The sequence below is a fragment of the Phoca vitulina genome, unplaced genomic scaffold (assembly GCF_004348235.1).
Source record: "Phoca vitulina isolate PV1807 unplaced genomic scaffold, GSC_HSeal_1.0 scaffold10, whole genome shotgun sequence".
NCBI lineage: Eukaryota > Metazoa > Chordata > Mammalia > Carnivora > Phocidae > Phoca > Phoca vitulina.
Window position 1 is genome coordinate 15,798,075 of NW_022589713.1, and position 19,147 is coordinate 15,817,221.

A 19,147-nucleotide genomic window follows, 5' to 3' on the forward strand; every position below is an offset into this window, starting at 1 on the left:
TTAACATTCCATCCAAAAATAGCAGAATATACATTCTTTTCAAGTGCACATGGAACATTTACCAAGACAGATCATAATCTGGGCCATAAAACAAGTATGTTCTCCAATCACAGCATAATTTCATTAGAAATCAACTAGAGAAAAATATTTGAAAAATTTATAAATACGTGGAAACTAAATAGCACTCTTCCAAATAACCCATAGGTCAAAGAAATTAAAAGGGAAATTAGAAAATAGTTTGAATTGAATGACAATAAAAATACGACATATCACAGGACACCTGGGTGGCTCAGTAGATTAAGCATCTGCCTTTGGCTCAGGTCATGATCCCGGGTCCTGGGATCGAGTCCCACATCCAGCTCCTTGCTCAGCAGGGAGCCTGCTTCTCCCTCTGCCTGCTGCTCCCCCTGCTTGTGCACTCTCTCTCTCTCTCTGACAAATAAATAAATAAAATCCTTTTAAAAAAAATACGACATATTAAAATTTGCAGGATGCAATGAAAAAGTGCTTAGTGTTAATATAACCATTTACATTAGAAAAACAAAAAGTTCAAAATCAATAACTTAAGCAAAAACTAGAAAGAGAAGAGCATATTAAACCCAAGATAAACAGAATAAAGGAAATAATAAAAATAAGAGTATAAATCAATGAAATAGAAAAAATTAAAATAGTAGAGGTAACCAAAAGCAAGTTCTTTGAGAAGATCAATAAAATTGATAAAATTCTAGTCATATTGATTTGGAAAAAAAAAGAGAAAACAAGTTATCAATATTAAGCACAAAAGAGGAGACATCACTACAGATCCTCCAGATAGGAAAAGGAAGAGAAGGAAATATTATGAATAACTTTAAGACAATAAATTTGAAAACTTAGCCAAAATGAACAAATTGCTTAAAAGATATAAACTACCAAAGCTTAACAACCCCCTCCCAAAATAACCAGAATAGCCTTCTATCTATCAAAGAAATTGAATTTGTAGTTAAAAAATCTTCCCATAAAGAAAACTCCAGGTCCAGAAGTCTTCACTGGTGAATTCTACCAAATATTTAAAGATAAAACAGTGCCAATTCTATACAAGTTCTTTCATAAAATAGAAAAGGAGGGAACACTTCCTAACTCATTCTGTAAGGCCAAAATCACCTTGATCCCAATACCAGAGGAAAACATTACAAGAAAAGAAAAGTAGGGACCAATATCCCTGATGAGCACAGATGTGAAAACCCTTAACAAAATGTTAGCAATATACTAAAAGGATAATATATCAGCAATGTATTAAATCTAGCAATATATTAAAAGGGTAATAATGTGAAGTTTATTAATATAACTATTATAAAAATAGCAGCCAAGCTATCCAAGTTGGAAATTCCCAACTTTCCTAAATAAAGAAATATATTAGAAAAAGCATCTTTTTCTTCTAAAATAATAAATAGCCATCAATCAAGCTCTCAAGTCTCAAATGTTAGCTATGTTCTGTTGCCCTTGATTGCCCTAAGGTGCTGTAAGTACTGATGTCTAAGATGGTATAACCTGGAGCCCTCTACTGAACAGGTTTCCTTAGGTCACAGAGTGCTGCAAACGCTCACTTGTGGTTTAGCCCACTGGGTATGGGATTCAGGACAGCTGGGCAAAGAGATGTCCAAGGTTGCAGCATAAATATGGTAAGGAAATATTCTGTTTTCCAGAAGCTTTTGAGAAAAGCTCTTTCTGCCTAAGTAGGTTGAGACAACTTTGTAATAAAAAAATAAACAGTGTTCACTCTTGAGTAGACTGCCTTTCTTCCTTAGGTCACATAGCTAACTTCAGGGAAGGAAAATCTGGAGGTCATAACTCCCGCCTTTCCTCGGTTGCCAACTTCATTAAATGGGGCTTCTAGTGAGGTCTTTGGGGCCCCTTTGTGGGCTCATATACAACTATCTGTCACGCCATTTTTGTGATTTCAGGCCTTCCCTTAAGATCACACACCAAGACCAAAGTGGGTCACTGCTTCCCTCTCAGAGCTGAAAACTTCGCTTGGCCCTGTTAATAAATTGCAATGAAATCACTGTCCCTATAATTTAACCTGAGCACCTAGTTTTAGAAGGTGAACAAATAAAACCTCTTTTCTACTCACCATGTTAAAATTTGAGTGAATTCCAACAAGCCATTTTCTCCTTCTTTTCCTTTTCCGTCTATGCCATTATCTGCCAAATACAATTTCACTAACCAAGGACCAGCATCAGTCAAATCTTTAATTTTCTTGATTCCTATAAGAAAATAATAGTATTTTATTATTTTTAGACGATAGCTCCCCCATTTACCACCAGCTAAGTTGATTTTATTTTTTAAGATTGTACTTATTTGACTTGCGTGAATAGATATATTTTGCAATATAGTGAAGGAAATACATACAATTTAAGAAGTCCTTTCAAAAAATACTTTATTCTTGGGGCACCTGGGTGGCTCAGTCGTTAAGCGTCTGCCTTCGGCTCAGGTCATGATCCCAGGGTCCTGGGATCGAGCCCCACGTCTGGCTCCCTGCTCAGCGGGAAACCTGCTTCTCCCTCTCCCGCTCCCCCTGCTTGTATTCTCTCTCTCGCTGTGTCTCTCTCTGTCAAATAAATAAATAAAATCTTTAAAAAAAAATAAAAAAAATAAAAAAATACTTTATTCTTTACAATAGCAAGCCTCAAATTGCTCTGTATGAAAGGGAATCTCACTTAAGATTTAGATTGTTGCCTTTACTTTGGCTAAAGAGGAAAATCAATGTCTTTAGAAATTTCCTGGTAGAAGATAAATGAGTTGTCCACTGACCCTGGGAAAGTGATAGTCTTTATCCAGGGATTCAGCTCTTTAAAAGAGCCTGCAAAGTTGTCACATTTTTTGAGCTCTGGAAGGGCAAATTTGAAGGAGGAAGAACCATCTTGCCTTTGTAGACTTCCCAACTGAGGTCAGTGGCCCCGCAGTCTGATTCACCCCCATTTCATAAAGCTCGGTGTCAGTGCTGTGCCATGGCATATGTACACATTTAATTTATACCAGTTCAAGTTTAGGAGTTTGGCAAAGAAAAAGACAGGAAGGGGATGGAGACAGACTCAGTAGGTGTGAGATGAGAGATCTGAATCTGGTCCCAAAGCCAGATGGCTTCCCAAAGGCCTCCAAGTATTCGAAGTTATATGCTTTGTGTGCAATATAACCCCCTCAACACTAGCTGACTCCTTCATCTGGAGCTTAACTGACAAACAATGATCCGCTCCCAAGCTGGCAAGAAACCGCACAGGACTTAGAAATCATATACCTATATGTTTATTGTGTGGGCAGTTTAAGGGATTGTGAAGAATCACTGAGCTATACACTAATTTTGCCTAATAGGCTGACTTGAGAACCTAATCCCAAGGGGTAGACAGGACTCTTTTGTACTTGAATTCATTCAGCATTCAACAGGTATTTCTGAGCTCTACTATATGCCAGGCACTGTCCGAAGTGCTGGGAACCCAACAGGGAACAAAAGAAACAAAACTACCTGCCCTTCTGAATCTGACATGAAGTGAATGCTAGCTAGTGTATACGAAGAGCAAGGAAGAGAGGAGAGTCAATGATAACCAAGTATAAGTTTTCAAGTCATGGAAGAGAACTGACTTTTTAGGGGAAGGTGATAAATCGGGACTTTGGGCCATTCTAGTTTGCCAGTTTAAAAAAAAAATTGGGTGCCTGGGTGGCTCAGTCATTAAGCATCTACCTTCAGCTCAGGTCATGATCCCAGGGTCCTGGGATTGAGCCCCGCATCGGGCTCCCTGCTCCGCGAGAAGCCTGCTTCTCCCTCTCCCACTCCCCCTGCTTGTGTTCCCTCTCTCGCTGTGTCTCTCTGTCAAATAAGATAAAGAAAATCTTTAAGAAAAAAAAAGCGTGCTTTAAAAAGAGATTCAATCGGTTTCTTTGGTTACAAATGTAATCTGCTGGATTGTTGAATAAAATAGACAGGATTTATTTTCCTTCAAAACACAGTTGGAGGGATGAATTCCAGCCCATCATTTAGTTTCATTGGGAACAAACCTAACTTGTCCAAATGTATTGGTTCTTACATCCAGGGCAAGGGAATGATGGCAAATGACAGCTGTTATGAATAATTTGACAGTGCTAATAAATTAGAACAGTCTCTGGCACATTGTGGGTGTTTAATAACTGTTGAACACATGAATGAATCAGTGAATAATCGAGTGCAAAATGCAATCATATTGTGGAAGCTTTTATCTCACTGTTCATTGGTTTTCCATGTACAGTGTACCTAATAATGCCTTGAGACCATTCATGAACAGGAATAGAATATGTCTTTTTATTTATGAAATCTCTTTGCAAATATAAATGCCTCTGAAAAGCTTTTCTGCTCAGAACAATTAATGATGTGGATACTGATCGCACGTGGCACTCGTTTCTTTCTTTCATCACCAGAAAGCAGAGGTGATGAAACGTGAGGCCAGCGGGGCCAAGGCCAAAGGCCAAATTCCTGTGCAGTTGCCTAGCTTTGCAAGGAAAGAAACTTGGTTTTTGCCAGTCTACCCCGGTCACCCCACCAACTCCAGCCAGCGCGGCACAAACGTGTGCCACTGGAGAGACAGGGAGCTTCCGGGTCCGTGACTGGCCTGGTACAACTTGCATCCCCATGGGGAGAAACAACCCAAATCTCGCTCCAACTGGTGGTAAGTAAGGTCGCAATGTCATCTTTGCCCATGAAAAATAACCTGTTTGGGAAGTGCAAGTCCAAACCATCCTGCAGAATGTAGTGAGTCACGGTGCCCTGTTAGATGGTAGGAAGGCTGACGCTGCTTAGTACAGGGACTTCCTGCTTTGGGCCTTCATCCAAAATTCAAACAGAACCAAATTCTTTTCTCTGAATGGAAAACAAATTCCTCGGAGTGACTACATGCTCAGCCCCTGGTAATACTTGATCCACCCCAGCTGTATTCACCCCAACCTATTTTTACTTAATCTTAACATTTCTTTAAAACAAAAACAAGCTCACTGACAATGACTACTTTTTTGTTTTTAAGAGAGAGGGAAAGAGACAGGGGGAGGGGCAGAGAGGATCTTAAGCAGGCTCCACACCCAGCACAGAGCCCGCCGCGGGGCCCAGTGTAGGGCTCTCCCTCGCAACCCTGAGATCGGGACCTGAGCCGAAATCCAGAGTCCAACAGTTACCTGACTAAGCCGCCCAGGCGCCCCTGACAGTGACTACTTTAATTTAACCCCTGTCTCTGAGAACTTAGTGCTGGCACAGCAATGCCTGTTCTGCCCAAGAGGCAGGATGGTATAGAGAAAGCAGAATCTCTGGGAGTAAAACCTCTCTCCAAAAAATGCTGTGTGACTCCCCAGAAAGTCACTTAACTTCTCTGAACCCAAATTTCCTCATTGCTGTAATAGAGATCATAATACTCATTTCCTAGAGGCACTGTGAAGATCAGCTGGGAAGCATGGTGAAATAAGGGTTGTGAAGGAACTTAGTACACAATAAATATTATTGCCTATCTTCTCAGCTTCATTTCTGGATATTGTAAGTCACTGAAACACTGGAATGAGAGCACCCTGGGGAAGAAACTGCTTGTGTAAGGTGTCTCCCCTTCTGCTACTGCCTCCCAAGGATCAGACACGTATTTCTGACAACTGCACACCTCCCCTAGAAGCCACTCCGCAGATCCATATGGACTCACCCAACCCTGTGTTTCTTCCCATTTTCTCTTCGGTTAATTGCCAAGATCCCCCAGTTGTCCCTAACTTTACAGTCTTTCTTACACCCTCATTGAACTGGCTATCCGGACCTGTCATATTTCCCTCCTAAATATATCTGGACTATCTTTCTATCACTGCACTCTTCGTTCTGCCTTTTATCTTCTCTTGTCTGAGCTACTGCAATAGCCTCCAAACTGGTCTCCCATCATCCAGATGTCCCTCTTTCTAAGACATATTGTGCAATGCTGTCCAAGGTTCTTTTCAAAAATCCCATTCTCATCATGTCACTGTCTTGTTTCAGAGGAATTGTGGCTCCCACTTTGCACACAGGAGAAAGCCTAACTCAGCAGCATTCATGGCTTTGGGCCAAGTGGGTCCACTGGCCTTTTCAGTTATACCTCTACCACTCTCCCAGTGACCACTGCAGCGAACGTCAAACCCCCCGTACACTGAACACTCTGGGCACTTTCACCCCCTGACCCTTTGCCCAGGTGATCCCCTTTGCCTAGAATGCCCTCCCTTTCTCAGCTGATGAACCTCTTCTCAGTCCTTCCAGAGAGCTCTATTTCCTGTGTGGGCCAGCACTCATAGGTGAGGTGTAAATTTTCATGGAACCAGAAGTTCCTCCGGAGAGGTTCCTCATCTTCTCCCTCACTTTCTGGCCTCTCCTGGGACCACCAGAACAGGTGGACATCACACATTCTGTTGGACATCAGATTATTTTGCTTAAGGACTACTCAAATGTTCAACTGTGGATGCCAGATCCTGGTAGGACCTTCTTCTTAATAAGGTTGATTTTTTAAAAACATTTGTTCAGGGCCCCTGGATGGCTCAGTCGGTTAAGTGTCTGCTTCGGCTCAGGTCATGATCCCAGGATCCTGGGATGGAGTCCTCGGGCTCCCTGCTCTGCTGGGAGTCTGCTTCTCCCTCTCCTTCTGCCCCTCCCCCCTGCTCGTGCTCACACGAACACTCTCTCTCCCAAATAAGTAAATTTTAAAAAACAAAAACACTTGTTCAAAATAGCTTCTTTCCATCAACAAGGAACATGTGTGATTTCCTGTGTAATTACCAGACATTTATAAACCAGAACAGAAACTCTGTTAGCTTGATTGCAGGACTTAAGGAAGCAAAGTGTAATTAGTGTTGGATGATTCACACCTTGGACCTTGGAACCTGTCCACAAAGGTCCATTGTTTGGCTATCACTCCAGGATAAAATTCCCAAGTAAAATAATCTCAGGATTATAATCGGTAACTTCCTGATTTGGAACTAATAAAGCTGTTTTGAAGATTACATCTTGTCTTTTGAACTCGACCCTTGCATTCTTTAATGCCATAATATTCCTATGGCCCATGGCTGTGTTATAAACAATTAATGCCTTATTTGGGTAAGTGAATTTGACACTTGGGCGGCTTTGGCGCCGTAGCAAAGGTCTGATCGATCCCAAGCTTGTGGACTGACCATTTTATGGTTGGATTTTGCTCCCAATATATGTCTAAGTCATATACTGGCCCTCCCAGTCCTAAATCCTTGAGAATTAAGACAATCCTAGGAACTATGGTGTGGAATTTGGGCCGGGAAACAGAGTAGGCCCAGGTGACAGGACATGCCTCAGTCCTTGCTGAGTCTTTCAGGAACTTTTGGGGCCTTGAGGTGATATGGCAGGACTGGCTGAATGGGGCTCAGGGAAGCTGCAGATGACTATTCCTGATGACCTTTCAGTGACCTCCAGTGTTAAGCCATCTTCTGGCTCTTTATGGGCCTGATAGGCTTGTGACTGGGCATCGGCCGGGCCAGACCTCCTCTCTTGAGTGTTAATCACCTTCTAGACCCAGGGTCCCCAATTCCCATGGACTCCTGGTACAGAGCCATGGGGCTCAGACATGGGCCGGACTGGATCTGGAAGAGACAGAGAAGCTAGAGGCAGGCTCAGGCCTGGGCCCCCTCTGTTCTGTGGTCTCCCTCGCAGAGAAGAGGCATCTAGGAGCATCACTCTGCCCTCTTGATTTTCTTCACTGAGCAAAATAAAACAAGAGTAGATAACCTGATTTTCTTTTAATTCTAAAGCAGTGGTTCTCAAAGTGTGAACTCTGGGCTAACAGCTTCAACATCCCTGAGGCGCTTGATAGAGATGCAAGCTTGCCAGCCTCACCTCCACCTACAGATCCAGCAGTGTGTTGGGCAGGGCCCAGCAATCTGCACTTTAATAAGCCTTCTGGGTGTTTCTGCTGCTGCTTGTGTTTGAGAACCACTGATCTAATGAATCTTCATGTTCGGTGCTGCTTTGAGGCAGGACTGGCTTGGACAAACTCATGTCTAAATTCTGCAGGCATCGAAATGGAATACTTCTATCCACTTACAACTGGTTGCTAAATGTAAAATTGTCAGGTTTTTGTAATTGTACATTTGAGGAAGAATAATAAAGGGTGTCAGGCTTCTGAATGGGGTTTTTGACTCATACGGTATTATGAGTTGAACTTTCCAAGCATCAGGCCAAAGCCTCCTGTCCACAAAGGGACAAGCATAAAAATAGTTTGGCTGTTTCCAATTGGGACCAAATGGAAACCATCTGGACTCCACCCTCAAGAGGTTGATATAAATCAGCTCAATCTGACCCTTTATTTTGAAACAAGTAGAACTCTTCTACCAAAAACCAAACTCACCCCCAACCAAACACCTTATGATTGTGAAAATAATTATCCAGTGTGGGAAGCTGTTTGTTTGTTTGTTTTTACCTGCTTTGTGAATTCTGGAAAGCATGAAAATGGTCTGCTCTGACAATAAGCTGTAAAATAAGTATGTATTAGGTACAGGCTTTTCCTACAGGATCCCTGAGGAGACAAAAGACTTTAATGGCTCCCATTGCGTATTGGATTAAGTCCCAACTCTTGGCCTGACTTGCAAAGTCTTCCTTAATGTGACCCACCCTCTTTGCCAGGCCCACCCTCCCACATCCTCTGGTTCCAGCTAAACTTTGTAGGCTTGTGGGCTTGCATTGTTAAGCCCTCTCTCCTCTCTTAAGTCCTTCCACCTGTAAGTCCTTTCTTTCCACATGTCAACTAGCTCATTCACAGAGCTTTCGTCCCGGTTCCATCCTTGGGGAAGAATGCCTTTCTCGGAACCCAGTGTCCATGTTTGGCCCTTGGCAGATGCCTTGTGTGGCTATTTGTTTTCCTAGGTGTGCATCCTGTTTATAAACTACATTCTGAGCCCCCTTGTTGAGTTGAGTTGTGTTCCCTCCCAAAATTCCTGCGCTGAAGTCCTAACTCCCAGTTCTTCTGAATGTGACCTTATTTGGAAATAAGGTCATGGCACAAGTGATTAGTTAAGATGAGGTCATACTGGCCTAGACTGGGCCCCTAATCCAATATGACTGATGTCCTTATAAAAAGGGAAAAATTGGACACAGACGCACACAGGGAGAATGCCTGGGGAACATGAAGCCAAAGGTCCGGGTGATGCATCTCTAAGCCAGGAAACACCAGACTGCCAGCAAACCACCAAAAGCTAGGAGAGAGGCAAGGAACAGATTGTCCCTCAGAACCCCCAGAAGGAACCAACCCTGCCAACATCTTGATCTAGACTTCCAGGGTCCAGGACTGTGACACAATGTATTTCTGTTGTTTAAGGTCAAAAGAGGCAAGTCTGATAGTTTTTGTGCCGGGTTTTTTTTTTTTTTTTTTTAAAGATTTTATTTATTTATTTGACAGAGAGAGACATAGCGAGAGAGGGAACACAAGCAGGGGGAGTGGGAGAGGGAGAAGCAGGCTTCCCGCTGAGCAGGGAGTCTGATGCGGGGCTTGATCCCAGGACCCTGGGATCATGACCTGAGCTGAAGGCAGACGCTTAACGACTGAGCCACCCAGGCGCCCCTTTTGTGCCGGGTTTTAACAGCTGAAAGGTTTATTATTGGGACCTAGGCCTCAACGTGGCTATTATTTAAAAGCTGAAGGATGAACAGTTGTACTGTTCTCTCTTTGACTTTTCCCTCAAACTATCTACCTTCTACGGGGGTTTAGCATCTCCAGGGCCTACACGGGGGTGGGGGACTGGGGTGGGGGGTGGCACATAGGTGGAGTCATTCACGCCTACATTCAGACTCTGCTGTCATTGCCCTACTGAAGCTGTGCATGCATTCTGTGTTTTTGTATGTGTTACAAGTGTTAGCGTGTTAAACATAAAGACTTAAAGTATTATGCAATTTCTTTAATTTTCTTTGCCATTAATTAATTAAAAAAATTTTTTTTAAATCAGGGAGACTCAACAAATAGTGTCCAGAGCTTCTCTCCAGCCTTGAGAAGCCTCGAAGTTCCCAGACAGATTTTGGCCTTTTGGTCTTCCTGCAATGCCAAGTTACCCACACAGAATGATGCACACATTCAGTCTTTGTCCTACTTACCACCTGCTACTAGGTCTAAATGCAGAGTTAGTATTAGTGACCCAGCAGTCCTCTGCCCTCAGATGTCATCTGGCCCATTGTAAGGACTGTCCTCTGGACAGCCACCTGCCTTGGAGACACTGATCATCCTCCTCCCCACAGGAACCCCAACCAACTTCTCTGAAGGGATTTTTGGTTGAAAATATCCCCAAACGGTAACTGTCTAAAACAAATAACCTAGCACAGTTCTTTTTTTTTTTTTTTTCTTTTAGTAGGTTTTCTAAAATCTACTAGCACTATCCAGTGGGAAGACTGTATTTATACCAGACGACAGAGACAGGTCTGATAAATTGTCTCCCTTTACATTTTCAGTTGGCTTTTTAGATCATAGGAATCTGTATTTATCTAATTCAGAGAGATTTCACAGAGGAGATACAAGGATAATTCAAGGGCAGGAAAAAGACCACACCACACAAAAACAGATTAAAATTGAGGAAGAAAAAGGCAAAGGGTAAAGAGCTACATCACAAGGGCCTGTCACCTTTCACACACGAGTTGTACAGAGACAAATAAATAAAATGGACTAAAACAAAACAACACAAATTTAGGTTAGCCTCCAGAAAGAGTTCTCCAAAGACCGTGTTCATGCCACATCTAGTGATCATCTTGTGCTGTGTCTTTATAACCTCAACATGTTTTTTTTTAAAGATTTTATTTATTTATTTGACAGAGACATAGTGAGAGCAGGAACACAAGCAGGGGGCGTGGGAGAGGGAGAAGCAGGCTTCCCGCTGAGCAGGGAGCCCGATGTGGGGCTTGATCCCAGGACCCTGGGATCATGACCTGAGCCGAAGGCAGACGCTTAACGACTGAGCCACCCAGGTGCCCTAACCTCAACATGTTAAAGCTGGAGTGGGATTTAGGAAGTTGTGAGTGCAAATTCCTCGATTTGCAGAATAGGATGCTGAGGCAACGGGCTCCGGGGCAAGTGCTAGGTGGAGAACCTGGTTTCCCTAACACTTGGCTCTAAGCCTTTAAGACTTGGATAGCTTCTCGGGGCATCCGGCTGGCTCAGTCAGAGGAGCGTGCAACTCTGGATCTCAGGGTCGTGAGTTCGAGCCCTCACGTTGGGTGTATAGATTACTTAAATAAATACTTTTTTTAAAAAAATAGACTTGGATTGCTTCTCATTTCATTTAATCCTGCTCAGAGGTTTTGGTGTTGGTGATTTCTTAAAATTGCCTCTAAAGGACTCTGTTTCTGAGTCTAAGCAGTGAGGGTAGGAGAGAAGTCTCCAAGCGGAATTTATCAGATCCTGCTGGCTGTTTACTGCAGAGATATTCCCAAACCAGCTTACACCCCATAATTGATTTTGGCTCGCTGAATGTGCCAAAGACAAATTTCTCTGGTGGATATGGCTAAGCTGTTCTGTGTTTGGTTTATAGGAAACCATAAGACACTGGCTGTTCTTTCTCTCCATAGTTTTTCTGTTTGGGGTAATTACTGTAGTAGCGGGAACACACAGCCCATGAAAGGAGGAAGTGATTTACAGATAAAGGAAGATGAAGGGATAGCTGAAGCAACAACCAAATACCTTTTTTCCTCCTCTCCTTCCCTGAAGTAGTTTTCCCTGTTAGAGCTCCAGGTGACTTTGTAATCTGGTTCAAAGTTGAACTTCCCCTCTGTTTGGCTGTGTGGAAAAGAAAAAGATAAGAAAAAAAAGCCTGTTCAAAGTTGTATGAATGGGTTTTTACACACTTTGCTATTATTTCCTTCGTTTTATGTACACTTTGGGCAGAGACGTTTCTCATGAGAGGATTATCTGACCCATTGTCAAATCCCATTCGCTTCAGTTCAGTCCTGTCTTTTTCATGTTGCTCTCTCTTCAAAGGCTTAAGGATCATATGCAACCAAGTAGGCCCCAAGTATCGTCCTAAAAGGCCTCATGTAAATGCTCTACATTTCACAGCTGCCCTCTATAAAAGTGGTTCCAAATCTCTGAGATTTGTCAGAATGTAGCAGAGAGGAACACATTTTTGGCAAATTTTAAAATATATATTAGTATGTTATCATTCTAGAGTCATTCTAGACCCTTCCTTTCCTTTCTCTTGCACCTCACATCCCAAGCATCAGGAACTGGGACAGATGTGGAACCTGACCTCCTCTGCCACTGCCCCAGTCTCACTTGGGTAGACCCCCTCTCACCTCCCACCGTCATCTCTCACTAGATGACAACAGCCTCCCAATAGGCCTCCCTGCCCTGTGCCTGAGCAGAGGTGTATCAATCCAGTTTTGAGATAGAAGGTACTTTTACTCTGTGCAGGTATGTATGTTACCAGTATGGACTACATGTCTGTATTCCCCAAATATTCATATGTTGAGTCCCCAGTGTGGCCGTATTTAGAGATGGGGCCCCTAAGGAAGTAACTAAGGTTACAGGAGGTCATAGGGGTGGGACCCTGATCAGAAAGGATTAGTGTTCTTATTAGAGGGGTCTGTGTCTCCCTAGGCTTACACACACCTAGGAAAGGCCACGTGAAGACACAGCAGGAGGGCGCCCTCTTCAGGCCAGAAAGAGAGCTCTCACCAGGAACAGAATCCGCTAGCACTGTCTGATCTGGGACTTCTAGCTTCCTGAACTGGCAAAAATAAATCTGTTTAAGCCACCCAGCCTATGTTATTTTGTTATGGCAGCCAGCGCAGACTAATACAGGTACCCAAAAGAATGCAGAAGAGCTACAATGTACCAGCTGACCTGCCTAAAAATCAAGGTTCAAGTGAATGAATAAGGAGAGGAACTTCTAAGAGGTTGTGTGTGCTGACCACTGACCACAGGGCCCAGGGCAGCTGGGGCAGCTTTTCCACCCTGTCCCGGGGGGCTGTGAAGAATGACAGGGCAGGCACGCGCTGAGGTCGGCGCTGACCCTCGCTTGTTTGGCTCTCTGGGAAATCAAATCCAGAACCCTTAAAATCAAACTTTCATGCTCCTTTGGGCAGAAAGCACTTAGAACAAACAGAATAGGAGACCTCCACGTTTCCTCCCCACGTCCTTGTCACTTCTTTTTCTTTCCAATCCCACACCTCACACCTGGTCTTGCCTGCCACATACCAATCCCTTGAGACACTGCTTTTATATTGCCAATTCTTTTTTTTTTTAAGATTTATTTGAGAGAGGGAGAGAGAGCGTGTGTGCGTGCGTGCGCGCACACACACGCACATACACAAGTGGGGGGAGGGGCAGAGGGACAAGCAGACTCCCTGCTGAAGGCGGTGGGGGGCGGGGGCTCCATCCCAGGACCCTGAGATCATGACCTGAGCCAAAGTCAGGTGCTTAATCAACTGAGCCACCCAGGCACCCCTCCAATTATTTTTCTTTTTTTTTTTTTTTAAAGATTTTATTTATTTATTTGAGAGAGAATGAGAGAGAGCACATGAGAGAGGGGAGGGTCAGAGGGAGAAGCAGGCTCCCTGCCGAGCAGGGAGCCCGATGCGGGACTCGATCCAGGGACTCCAGGATCATGACCTGAGCCGAAGGCAGTCGCTTAACCAACTGAGCCACCCAGGCGCCCTCCAATTATTTTTCTTAAAAATCAGAGATTCACTTGGTTATTTCAGTCCTGAAATTACAATATAGGACTTCATAAATAAGACTGTGGCTTTTTACAAGATTGGTGATAGAAATAGCAGAGGGAAAGTCGTATTTGGATGCCAAACATTGTTTTCCAGCTTCCTTTTGTATATTTATTGCGTTGACTGAAATATCAAATTCAACAAATAACCTATAGAACTCTGATACCAGGAAAGTTCCTAAATGGAGGATAACTCTTGTTATTTACGAATCTCTCATAGTTACAAGTTCTTTGCACTCATTTCCACAAAGTAGCCTTGACTTCAGCTCTTTTTTTTTTAATAGCGCAAGTCAGTGAATCCTTTTTTTATTGAGATAAAATTAACATGTAACATTATATTAGTTTCAGGCATACAACATAATGACTTGACATTTGTATATATTGTGAAATGTTCACCACTGTAAGTTAGTTAACGTCCATCACAACACATGGTCACAAATTTTGTTTCTTGTGATGAGAACTTTTAAGATCTACTCTTTCAGCAACTTGTTCTTTTGAAGATTTTATTTTTTAAGTAATCTCTCCACCCAACATGGGGCTCGAACTTACAACCCCTGAGATTAAGAGTCACATGCAACTGAGCCAGCCAGGCGCCCTTCTGCAACTTCCAAATATACAATATAGTATATTTAACAGTGGTCCCCATGTTGCACATTAGCCTTGAGCTCTTTATCTTCATTTTTTCCAGCAAGTAGAGTGACTGTGTTCACCAACATGCCTCAAGTTTACTCTCCTGGGAAAAGGTTGTTGTTATAGTAATAATGACGATGGTAATGATGATAATTAATGTCCCTCAAGTACTTACTATGTGCCAGGCATCATGCTAACTGCATCACATTACACCACTTCCTTCTCACTGAACACCATGAGGTAGCTATGTTTATTTTGTAGCTCAAGAAGCTAAAGTTAGATCAATTTGAAAATTTGCCCAAACTAATGCACAGCTGGGGTAGGATTTGAACCCAGACCTGATTCTAAGTCTGTGCTATTAGCCACTTTCTATAGTTTCTGCTAACAGTGATTAAAAGTAGTCAGCTTTAAAATGTGCCATAAACATGTGTATTAGGGATCTATTAAAAAAATGGATAAGCCTTGGGGCGCCTGGGTGGCTCAGTCAGTTAGGCGTCTGCCTTCGGCTCAGGTCATGATCCCAGAGTCCTGGGATCAAGCCCCACATCAGGCTCCCTGCTCCGCGGGAAGCCTGCTTCTCCCTCTCGCACTCCCCCTGCTTGTGTTTCCTCTCTTGCTGTGTCTCTCTCTGTCGAATAAATAAAAATAAAATCTTAAAAAAAAATGGATAAGTAAGCCTTTTATAAGGGAGTAAGCAGCTGTTGTTCTTGTCCGTCCTATATCTGTCCTTCTCATCGGTTTACTTCTTTGAGGGGCTGCCACTTTGCTCCCCAGCAAATCATGGGGCTCTGGTTTGGCTGCCCATCAGAATGCTCCACTCCTCCCCTAGCGGGGTGTGTGATCAGTCCTGGCCAATTACGGTTTAGCACATCCGGGGCTGTAGGGACTGGTCCGAGAGGTATGTATGTGACCCAGGGAGGGCCAGTGAGAGCCTTTCCCGGGGGATTTGACCCATAGTCACTGGGAGACAGAGGCTCACACTTCCTGGCTGATTGGAAGTCACGATGATATAGCCCTGGGACTGCTGACAGATGTGTCAACTGCTCTTTCCTGCCTGGAGGAAGGCTGACTGCACTGGGAGAGAAGGCCCACCCTCGGAAGGGAAGTCGAGTGAAGAGCAGCAAACTCAGGGTCTCCTGATGACATCGCATGAGCCCCCGAATTCAGCAATCTCTGAAGACAGCTGTGGACATCTCAGTTATGTGAACCAATAAGCCCCTATTAACCTTGAATTCTGTTTGGGTTGCTTTCACTTTTAACTGAAGAGTTCTGATTAACATCTGTCTTAGTTCCCCACTGCTGCTATAACAAATGACCTTAAACTTAGTCGCTAAAAACGATACAAGGTATGACCTTACAGATCTGGAGGTCCGAAGTCCAAAATGGGCCTCACAGTCAAGGCATTGGTGGACTATGTGTCTTTTAGTGGCTCTGGGGAAGAATTCCTTGCCCTGCCCTTTCCGGCTCCTCGAGGCCACCTACATTCCTTGGCTGCTGGCCCCTTCCTCGCATCCCTCCAACCTTTCCTTCCATGGTCACATCTCCATCTCTCTGGCTCTGACCCTCCTGCCCCCCTCTTGCAAAGATCCTGTGATGACACTGGACCCACCCAGAGAATCCAGGATAAACCCCCATCTCAAGGCCCTTAATTTTATCATATCTGCACAGTTCCATTTGCCATGTGAGGTAATATAATCACCAGTTCTGAGGATTAGGACAAAGACATTGCGGGGGGTCCAATATTCTGCTCTCATTCATACTCAGCAAGAAGAATTTCCACTGGCCACAGGGAAGGCCATTTTTAAATGCAAAGCCATTTCTTTCTTATAGGTAGCCCCAAAGAGTGTAGGGCACAGGTCCCCGGCACTTACCCTGTAGCTGCTGCGGGGGACTCCCGGGGTCTGGTAGGGATGTGGCCGGCTGGTCTCTCCCCTGTGTCTTTGCATACTCGGCTATGGGTCTGAGGAGCGTCAGAGCTCCAGAACACTGTAAGTAATTGCCATCAAGGTGCAGCTCGCTGGGGAGGGGTGAAATACATTGTACATTCGATGTTATTTTCACTTCCGCAAATTTGGATTTGAGGTCTTCACCTCATAAAATAATAGACCTAGTTATATACTAATAAATAAATAATCATAATAGATAACAGACCATATTGCAAAAAATAGACCTAGTGACCATGTCATCGGGCCAAAAACATGCATATAGCATGATACCCTTGTGGGTAACTAATGTAACTAAAGGATCTTTCTCATAATTAAGAAAAAGAAAACAAAATAACTAAAGTAGTGAAAAGTCAGGGGAAATCATGGGTTAATGGGTTTTGTAATTCAGCTGGTTATAAAACTCAAGACAGAACAGAGCCACAGGCAGGAGGCGAGCAGGGGATGCGTCTCACCAAATGGAGCTCTGGTATATGATGGCGCCCAGCCGTGGCCCGCTCTGTGGTCCCAGACCACAGTAGCGCAGACTGAGGGTTTGAAGCCTTTGGTTGTTCTCCAGGCCCGAGAAAATACTCTCAATTTCTTCATTTCCAAATCTAAAAAGAAATGACGGGAACAAATTAGTGACTTTTAAAACCTATGTCACCTGTTGGATTATTCATTTTAAGGGACTCCCTAGGACAGCTCAGATTTTTACCGATCCATACTATGAGCTTCCACAGCCAGGGCGGGCTATGGGGGTGAGCTGGGTGACTGAGGAGGGCAGCCTGCATGTGGAGGAAGGGGGACCCAGAATCTGCCTCCCGGGCAAAGGGAGCAGAGCACGGTTTGAAGTACCCATGCAAGGGAGTAGATAGAGAGCAAGCTCTGGATCCTGAAGACAGGAGAGATTGCCCAGCTGGCAAGGATGAAAGGGTCTGGGAAGATCCCAGCGGTAGGAGGCTGCGTAAGGAGCCTTTAAAGTACGTCCAGAGCAGGTTTCAGGAAAGTTCAGCCTCTTGGCCCTCCTTCCTGTCCCTGAGCTGCTCCTCGCCTTGTATCACCTAGTCCTTCGACTTTGCAAAGAGAAGTCACAGGCGTCATGCCAACACAGCTCTGGGGACAGGAAACTGAGCAACAGTGAGGCAGAGGGACGTCTTCAGGGAATTTGGAATGTCAGTGGCTGAACTTTCAAATGAGGTGCGTCGTATTAACAGAAAGAACTCCTTAAAATTTACTAGTTAGCCAACAAGTGCTTACTGAAGGCGGCTACTGTGGTGGGTGTGGGGATGCAGCTGTGTATGAGAAAGAAGGGCGTCCTGCCTGCTGGACCTCACAGCCTCACAGCGAAAAGCGGAGGGAAGTCCCCAGAGGCCAGTAGCCTGCAATTTTACCAGTGTTGAGGTCTCAGTGGTGACTCCCAACCACCCAACCTGACAACTCTAGGTGTCTTGGCAATAGCAGGATTTCAACGGACAATGAACATAAGCTATTTCCTGGGGCACCTGGGTGGCCCCGTCGGGTAAGCATCCAACTCTTGATTTTGGCTCAGCTCATGATCTCAGGGTCCTGAGATGGAGCCCTGTGGTGGGCTCCTGGCTCAGCGCAGAGTCTGCTGCAGATTCTCTCTCTCCCTCCCCTTCTGCCCCTCCCCCTCTCTCTAAACAGATAAATAAAATCTTTTAAAAATAAAGTAAGCTGTGGGGGCACCTGGGTGGCTCAGTCGGTTAAGGGTCTGCCTTCAGCTCAGGTCATGATCTCAGGGTCCTGGGATCGAGCCCCATGTCAGGCTCCCTGCTCAGTGGGGAGCCTGCTTCTCCCTCTGCCTCTACCCCTCCCCCTGCTTGTGCTCTCTCTCTGTCAAATAAATAAAATCTTTAAAAAAAAAAAATAAAGTAAGCTGTTTCCTAACAATGGGGATTCCTTTTTTCTTCCTTCTATCTTCCTGCCAGTGCAGGTCTCTGGGTCCAGCGCAGGAGCTGGAGTCCAGAAGGGCCTCAGCAGGGGGGCTGGTTCTGCCCAGTGCAGTGTGGGAAGCTGGGAGACTCCCAGGCTGATCCTCAGTCACTGCAGAGTATCCTGAGGACACTGGGCTTCTGTGTCCTGTGTTAGGAAACCCTGACTGAGGCTCCTCCAAGCACCTCAGAAACACGGAGAACCTCCAGAGACAGTCCCTCTCCCCAGCTTTTGCTGATAGACTTGTCCACTGTCACCACCAGGGTCCTAATAAAACCCTCGCTCCTTAATGGGGTCTTCGTGTTGCTGTGGTACCACTTCCCAGGCATGAATCAGCTCTTTCACCTCACAGCCCACTGGCCTTCTGAGTATAAGGTAGCACCAGGCTCCAGGGGAAGAGTCTCAGAATCAAAGACCTGAGAAGTGGAAGAGATCATCTCATAGATCAGAGAGGTTGCATGACCTGTCCCACATCACACAAGCAGGTTGAAAGTATTTATGGATCACACTGTAGACCCCCCGGCAATCTAGTATCACAGATCAGAAGTGGGCTCGGATTCTGATGGCTGGATTCACATCTGGGCTCCATCCCTAAGAGCTGAATGGCCTTGAACAAGCCAGTTAGTCCCCTTGAGTCTTTCCTCATCTATATAGAATCAAAGGATGGAAATGGTATATAATGGTCTCATTATATATCCTACATCCATATGTAATGGTACATATCTCTCTGTTGTCGGGAGAATAAATGAGATAAACCATGCACTGTGCTCGGCACACAGTGAGCACTCAGTAACAATTAGCTGATATTATCATCATTAGTATTACCCCTGACCCTCCCCTGACAGCCTGGTGCCACAGCTCTCTGAAAGACTGGCTCTTTCCCCTAGTACCACACCTGTCCTCCCACCTCCGCTCCTGCTGAATAATGGCCT

At 44.5% G+C, this 19,147-nt stretch overlaps 1 protein-coding gene across 1 annotated transcript in view; it reads right to left on the reverse strand.

The window, feature by feature from the left end:
• The window catches only part of LOC116635280, a 44,306-nt gene that overhangs the window by 14,606 nt on the left and 10,553 nt on the right, over positions 1-19,147 (reverse strand). Inside the window, exons 5-8 of the mRNA XM_032409198.1 lie at positions 16,736-16,876; positions 16,209-16,354; positions 11,673-11,768; positions 2,111-2,243 (exon numbers count right to left, since the gene is read on the reverse strand). Coding sequence (XP_032265089.1) covers positions 2,111-2,243; positions 11,673-11,768; positions 16,209-16,354; positions 16,736-16,876 — 516 coding nt within the window. The remainder of the gene's footprint in view (positions 1-2,110; positions 2,244-11,672; positions 11,769-16,208; positions 16,355-16,735; positions 16,877-19,147) is intronic.